This window comes from Crocuta crocuta, unplaced genomic scaffold (assembly GCF_008692635.1).
Source record: "Crocuta crocuta isolate KB4526 unplaced genomic scaffold, BGI_CrCroc_1.0 scaffold92, whole genome shotgun sequence".
NCBI lineage: Eukaryota > Metazoa > Chordata > Mammalia > Carnivora > Hyaenidae > Crocuta > Crocuta crocuta.
Genome location: NW_027528804.1, coordinates 5099197 through 5107617, shown reverse-complemented (window position 1 = coordinate 5107617; position 8421 = coordinate 5099197). Strand labels below are relative to the sequence as shown.

Below are 8421 nucleotides of genomic sequence, written 5' to 3'. Positions count from 1 at the left end.
GTGACAGGCAGTTAATAGCCATCTCTAAAAGTCCAAATTATATTTCAGGCAAAATATAAAATATATCAGCACTTAAAAGTATTTCATGCAATGCTGCATTTATATGATTAACAATGTGCGTTGTATCTCTACTGCACAGCTCAACCTTCATAGGATTGTTTTATACTACTAATACTAAAAGAGGATATTTTTCTAAAATAACAAGGAATGTTCAGATAGTGACTTTGTGACTTTTTCACATGATTTGAGTACCTATGGTAATTTTGTGTTACTGGATTTTTTATGATTTCCAAACAGTATTATGTATATTAGAACATCTGTATTTAACAATGAATACTAAATAAAATGATTACATACACTAGTTTTATTTGTTTTAGAAAAACAGCCACAAAAATTTCTCCTTCATTCGTGGTAAAAATACCCAATTCAGAGAATTCTATACAAGGACATTTAAATTTTAAAATATAAAGAATTAATTCTTAATGCCTTAATTATAATGATATCACCAATAGTTTTATCTTTTTAAACTTGTTAAAGGCTTACATACATCATAACTATCTTTGAACTTTATTTCCCTTATGTTCAACAAAATAATCTCCAACCTCAAAATTGTAATCATTTGATTCTAAACAACATACTAAAAAAATGAAGGTATCATATAATGTTAAAAAAATAAAACCTAAATGGCATATGAAATGTAGGCATCTTTTTAAAATAGCAACAACATAGTTTTATAGTAATCTATATTCATCACGATAGTGAGGCCTACAGGAAGTGGCTTCATTACAGTACCTGCTGAGCAACTAACTCCAGCTAGAATTTTAGTGGTGTGGTTTCTAAAAAGGTGAGACAGGAAGCATCAATCCTAGGCCTGCACAAGCAGACAAAGCTTCTAGTGATTCATTTCAGCCAGAAAAGCAGATATGTGCTACTTCTATGATTCTTCATTTTAAGGGAAGTATTAAAGTCACAGCTAATTTAAATATACACACTTAATATATATTGTTCTATAGTATATATATATACTTTTATATATTGAAAATACAAATATTACATATAAAAATACATTATATGTGGTTTCCTCACCAGTTTGGTTGTTGGGCATGTTCATAGTTAACACAAGTAGCAAATTTGAATTTCCTTTTGTTTTGCCCTATGCAAACTGGAATTACGTTTTCACCATTGGGGACAAAGCACCATTTAAAAGACATAAAAAGTCCCTCTATATCCAAAAGAGAACCTTATTTTAGTATCTAATCTCAAAATAAGAAAATGTTATGTAAAAACAACTTACCACTAGAACCTTATAAAACCATCTTTAGGGTAAATACTTCAGGTACAATATTATAAAATGCAAATTATTCTGTCATGTAAATGTCTTGTGAATTTCTATGGTTGTACATGTCATATGCATACTCAACCCTCTAAAAATTACTCTTCATTTTGTTGTTTGTATTCTACAGTAATATATGTTATACATTATAGACATCAAATCTTTCAAAGTAACAATCAAATCTTTAATGTCACATTATGTCATATTAGCACATTCTGTGTGGGAAATGAAAGTCCACTTTATATTGGTGTTTCAAGGAAACCACTAAGTCAAACTTAATCTTTTTACTGTTCTAAAGGAGCAGTGTCTTGACAGAATATCCTGAAATCTTAGGGGATGGTTTTGAGCTATTCCCAAATTAAAATTCAGTGTCCCAGGACATTGTGTTTCAGCAAATGTTATCTTTAATGCCTGCTTTGTCTAAGTACAACTGGCAACTAAAAATATTTACATCTTGGCTCAGAACATAGAACACACATTCCACATTCATCCTCTAAATGATTGAGCAATCCAAAAATATTTCCTCATTCAAGTAACATTAGCAATCATGTAGCATCATTTTTAAACAATTATACTTTCAAAAATGTTTAAGCAAAACAATGAAAAATAAAAATAAGCCTAAGATACTTCATTTTCTCTAGACTAATATCATGGAAGTTCTTCTGGCCCTTGATTTTGAAAAACTTCTCACTAGTTAAATATGACCTGAGAGAAAAATGGTCCCTGTCAATGTCTATCATTTGCATCACTAAGTGCTTTGCTGATAGCAAATGTGTACGCTCCTGGAGGGTTTGTCCCAGCATAGTGGTTAGGAGCATGGACCCCAGAACCAGACCTAGGTTTGAGTCCCAGCCCTTACTAGCCATGTAACTTGGGCTAAATTACTTCATCTCTGTGGGCCACAGTTTTTTCATAATGCTGTGAGTATCAAATAAGTTAGCACATATAAGGCATTTAGAACAATTTTTTGGCATGTAGTATGTATTCAGTAAATGTCAGATATTATAATGTCACTCAGGGTTTTGTTCATTTAAAACTTGAAGAGATGTTCCACATCAAAGATTTCTAGCTGGCTGTTTATTCCTATTATGTATATTAAGTGTACTCCCTGGTTTATGCAAATATGTGTATAATCTATATCACATAGTATACATATATATGTATAAACCATGTAATGAATATAATTACATGTGTGTGAGTGTATATGTACACACATACACAAAAGAGAGAATAAGAGAAATCGAAAACAAAAATCTTCAAGGCAAAATACATAATCCAATAATTGAAAACATCTTATCCTTAGATCCAGCCTTTCATGGTGATAAAGAATACTTTTATCCTTTCAAAGACCTCCATTTTTAAGTAGTTGGTAGTTGGAGCTTGAGCTGTTTTGCTGTTTCTGTTTAAGTGTTTTCCTCAACATGTATCCTTCAGAATGCATTTTGAAATAATCTTGTTAGGAAGCAGTCTTAAAACTTGATACAGTATTATCAGTTCATGTAGTTTGGGGGTTTCTCCATTACTAGACCAACATTTTGTAGGTTTTATGAGGTAGTCCATTAATAACCTGCCAGAAAACAAAAGTCTAGGGCTTCTTAAGCATAAGTCATCTTCCCAAGGTAGTTAGCTGGCACGTATCCTTTCTGCCCTTCAGCTTCAGCCAGCCACCAGTCTTTATTGCCACTTAGGTCACAAAATCTAAGTATGTGGACTCTTTGGTATTCCTGAAGGCTGAGTTCATGGTGACTTCGTGCTTGAAAAGCATGAACTGCATAGAAAACCTAGACAAAGAAGGAAATGACATTATTGGAAGCAGAACCAAAATACTTAGACAAACATTATAAAGATTTCCAAGCTTTTAGAAAGAATGCTGTTCTTTTTTCAAAGTCACATTCCCCAATTCCTTCTGTTGGATTTATTTTGCTAAACCTTAACCTAGATGAGAATAGTTCAATAGGCATTCTTATTCTGTTGGGAGGAGTCTAAACTGTCCATGCTTGAAGGCAATTTGCCAGCTTCTGTTAAAGTATTGTTTCATTATTATTTTTTTTAAGTAGGCTCCATACCCAACATGGAGCTTGAAACCGTGACCCTGAGATCAAGAGTCACATGGTCTCCTGACTGAGCCAGGCAGAGGCCCCTAAAAGATTTTTTTTTTAATGTTAATTCTCTTTTTATTCAGTAATAGCTCTTAAGAATCTCTTCTACAGAAATAGAGACATTAGCAAAGATTTTTATATAATAATATTACTGCAATACCCATTCAAATGAGAGGGAAATGGGAGTAACACTGAATGATCAGTAAGAGGAGAATAGTTAAGTCTATTCTATACCTTTATACTAAGGAAATTTGTGACCTTTTCACTAAAGGAAATTCAGTCATTAAAAATGCTGTTTTCTGAAACTAATAGCATGGAGCAAATGCCTATGATGAAATAGTAAGCCAAAAGAAGAAAAAGGATATAAAATCAGTTGTTTGTACAATATAAGTCTAAAACTGTTAGTTTCTTTGAATCGTGGAATTAGAGGTAATTTTCATTTTTACTTGTTTCCTTATTTTCTAAGCCTTTATAATGACAATGCATTAAATTTATAATTTTTAAATAACTCTTAAGTGGCCTAGAAGAAATTAATAAAACATGCACTGTCAAAGAATTTTTCTCTAACCTTAGGGCACCTGGGTGGCTCAGTCAGTTAAGCGTCTGACACTTGGTTTGGGCTCACGTCACGATCTCATGGTTCGTAGGTTTGAGCCCCACATTGGGCTCTGTGCTGACAGAGCAGAGCCTGCTTGGGATTCCATCTCTCTCTGTCCCCTGCCACTTTCTCTCTATAAAAATAAATATTAAATATTTTTTCTCTAACCTCAGAAGAATACTACAGAATTATTAGATGCATAAAGAAGCCCCTACGTGTTTAGTCCCTCTTCCACCAAAATCATAAGATTGATAACAGAAATGTTTAGTTACATCATAAAATTAACCAATTGACTAGCATTTTATTCATTCATTCAATCAAAATTAATTAAGTACCTATCAAGTGCCTGATGTTATCAGAGAACTTACAACCCAGCTAGAGAAAAATGTGCCCTGCAAAAGGTACACACATACCAAACAAAAAACACCCTATACCCATGAGAGATATATCAACCAGTTGTGAGCTGGTTTTTGAAAGAGGTAAACTTCTGTAGGTGACAAAATTGATAAAGGGGGTAGATATGTCATATTTCAAAGTTCAGAGAATATATGAAAACAGTATATGGGAAAGTCAAGCAGATTAACTTTCTCAAAATTGAGGGTCAATGTTAAAATGATAAAAAATAAGATGACTTCATTGAGCAGGAAAAGAGACTGGGGAGGGGACTATATAGTTAGCAGCATAAGTTATTCTTGTAGATGTTGAACTGTTATTTAGCTTTTGATGAAATTTTGATATCATTGATTTTATATCATCTCAACAACTCTAGCATGAGCTCCACTTCAAAGAGAGGAGCATTTATGGAACGCTTGGTTGGCTTAGTAGAGCATGTGACTCTTGATCTCGGGGTTTTGAGTTCAAGCCCCAGCCTGGGTGTGAAGCTTACTTAAAAAAAGAGAAAGAAAGACAGAGAGAGAGAGGAACATTTAAACTTTTCGCTACTGACCACATCATGGTACACAATAGGAATTCAAATATATGTTAATTTGACTTAAAAGTTGAGCTGAAAGGCTTGGATACAAGAACATACAAGAGATCACCTTGCATCCTGTAAGATATACACAAGACAGATTGTTGGGCATGGATTATTTTGTAATTTAAAAATTAAAGAAGAAAACAAAAGGGAAGATGCTATAAATTCTTGAGCAATAGAGTGGCAGCAATAATCGCCATCTTTTCTAGTGCTCATAAGAGTTTTAGATGTCAAATGTGCTTCATCCTCAACAACCCTGGGAGTTGTGACTTGGAGAAGTAACATGTGAAAATCATAGAGTTAGTCAGTGCTGCTGGAACTGTATCTTCTAACTCCAAATCCCGTGCTTGGTCCATTTCTCTTGTTCTAGGAAGGATGTATAGAGTATATTCTTCTGAAAAGGGATTGAGGTCTCTAATAGTTTGCTGCTGATGTTTTTGTTGTTGATTAGGAAATAAAGACATTGATTAGCTTCACAAGAGAAGAGTGGAGGATTTGGTGGGCAACAGCTTTCAGGAATCTGATGCACCATAATACAGTTTCTGAAATTATCTGTAAAAGCTTATGTTAGCAGTTACTAGCCAACTTTTATAATTTTTACTTGTTTCCTTGGTAAAACATATATGCTTTACCAATACAGCTACAGATTGGTTAGCAGGTTGAATTAGATCTACTTGGCATGACATTATAGCAGAGCTTATATTTTATATGCTAAATATAGATTTTCAGGAAATTGTAAATTGAAAGTTACAAAATGTATACTTTAATCAATCATGGTCCAGAATTAACTTAGGATAAGTATATTTCAGTTGTATATGTTTCTGCCTCCTCTGGAACTAAGTCCACTTTTAAAGAGAATGCGGTTGATAATATTAGACCACAAGTTATAAGTTTTCAGCCTGAGAGAAGGACAAATATCATATGTTTGCACGTATAGGAGGATTAGGAGGAACTTAACTGAGGACCATGGGGGAGAAGAAGGGGGGAAATGATGGGGGAAAGGGAGAGGGGCAAACCATGAGAGACTCTTGAATGCTGAGAAACAAACTGAGGACTGATGGATGTTGGGGGGGAGAGGGGAGATGGGCATGGAGGAGGGCACTTGTGGGGATGAGCACTGGGTGTTATATGGAAACCAATTTGACAAACTATTTGTAAAAAAATAAATAAATAAATGCAATCTCTATCAAAAAAAAAAAGTTTTCAGCCTGTTCTAGATAAAACCTGAGGAATTTCTCATTTTTTGAAATATTTTAGTTGTTCCAAACTTTTTTAAAATAATACTCTGTACCGTATTATTGACTCATACTCAATTTATCCACAATTTTTATCCACTATTTATTAACCACCAGATCTCTCCCTATAGTAGCATTGCCAGGTAGGCATTCCTCTATTCTATATTTGTGCATTTAATTATTCCTCTCTTAGTGGCCACATTAGCTGTCTCCGCTGAATCTCATTTTATTGATTTCATCCCAGTTCTTCAACTAACAACAACAATAATGACATATTTTAATCTTCCTTTCCAAAACTAAAAAGCAACAAAACCAGTATTTACAGTATTATATGTAGTTCAGAAAACCAAGATAGTTATATTGCATGAAAAATGCTCTTTCTTCTCCTCTTCCCTCCAGGAACAAGCTTTCACATTCTTCGGTGAACAGTTATATATTGTTATTATGCAAGCAATTTTTATAAAGAAATAATTTTAAAGAAAGGTAAGAAAGAATCACCCAACTGCTATTAATATCTTGTATTTCTTCCCTTCCTTCCTTCCTTCACTCCTTCCTTCCTCCCCTCATTCCATCTCTTCTTCCTTTCTTGTCTTCTTGTCTACCTACCTGAAGTAACAATAAACATGGGATTGTAGTACACATAATTTGCAGTCTGCTTTTTACTTTAAAATATATTTGAAAATCTTCATTTCAATAAATAGCTCTCTAATGCATCATTTTAATGACTACTTATATACATTATGTTACAGCTTCCTGGCTCATTTTGAAATACTTTCTAAACAATGACATACTACACATGTAGCATTACATGTGTTTCAAAAGTAGTTGAAACAAGTAAGGATGAAGACCCAGATAGTGAATTTAGGATTAGCGGCAAAACAACTAACTTAGTTCCTAAGTTCCTAATTCAAAAATTATGTTCTCAGTATTATTTATCTGAAAAGGAAGAAACTGCACTGATTCTCAAACACTGAACATCCCTCTAAAACTGGGTTTAGCCATTATCAAACCTGGTCCACTTTGAGAAGTGCTGAAATTGCATCACATTAGTCCTGTACCTTGCTTACCAAGCAAGGCATCTTACCTATTGTGATAGGCAGAATTCTAAANGCTTAACGGAGGACCATGCGGGAGGAAAAGGGGAAAAATAGTGGGGGAGGGGGAGGGAGGCAAACCATGAGAGACTCTTGAATGCTGAGAACAAACCGAGGGCTGATGGGGGTGGGGGAGAGGGGAAGGGGGATGATAGGCATGGGGGAGGGCACTTGTTGGAATGAGCACTGTGTGTTATATGGAACCAACTTGACAATAAACTATGAAAGAAAAAAAAAAGAATGGAGGGCAAGAAAATAAAAGGCATTTTCCAGGAAATAAATAAATAAAATAAAATGGACATGTCCTGCATAATAAGTTCCCTAATACACTGACTCTGAGTTGGTCAAAGACTATCCTGTGTGCCTCATGTAAACAAGTGGCCCTGTAAGAGTTCAGTCCGTTTCTGAAGGGAGAAATATAAAATCAGGGAGATGCTCAGCTGCTGGCCTTGAAGAAGCAGCCATGTTGCAAACTGCCTACAGACGTAGCCATAAGGCAAGGGTCTGAGAACAGCCTCCAGTTATTGAGAGTGGTCCTTGGCTGATGGCCAGCAAGAAAATGGAGACCTCGGCCCTACCAGGACAAAGAGCTGAGTTTTGCCAACAACCACAAGCTTGGAAGAGAACTCCGAGTTTCAGAGAGGAACATAGCCCACCAACTATCTGGACTGCAGCTAAGTGACCTGCTAAGCAGAGCACACAGCTGAGCTGTGCCTGGACTTCTGACCATGGAAATGGTGAGATAATCCATTTATGTTGTTTTAAGCCACTTTGTGATCATTTGTTGTGCATCATAGAAAACTAAGGTAATCATGACACTCCTATTTGACAGGCAATAGAGGAGAATACATAGGATTGGAGGGCATATTTGTTTGACTGCCTCTGTGATATTTTTTGGTCTAGCATAAAGTAGTGGTCAAGAAATTAAAGATTAAGTCCTTTAGTATAAATCAGTACTTCCAGATTGTGAATATCCATTAACTCCTCCCTATTATTCTTACAGAGTCTCTGGATCATAATTTAGGGAGCTTCTGAAACATTCAGAGAAAGTCCGTGCTTTCTATGTGGGATGTGCATGAAGGAATCTGA

General features: G+C 35.0%; 1 protein-coding gene across 1 annotated transcript in view; it reads right to left on the bottom strand.

Annotated features, from left to right (window-relative positions):
* Window positions 1-1302: 1302 nt before the first annotated feature.
* Window positions 1303-8421, bottom strand: part of ARHGEF38 (Rho guanine nucleotide exchange factor 38) — a 121195-nt gene continuing 114076 nt past the window's right edge. The window contains exon 14 of the mRNA XM_077755769.1: window positions 1303-3114. Coding sequence (XP_077611895.1) covers window positions 2929-3114 — 186 coding nt within the window. The 3' untranslated portion in view covers window positions 1303-2928. The remainder of the gene's footprint in view (window positions 3115-8421) is intronic.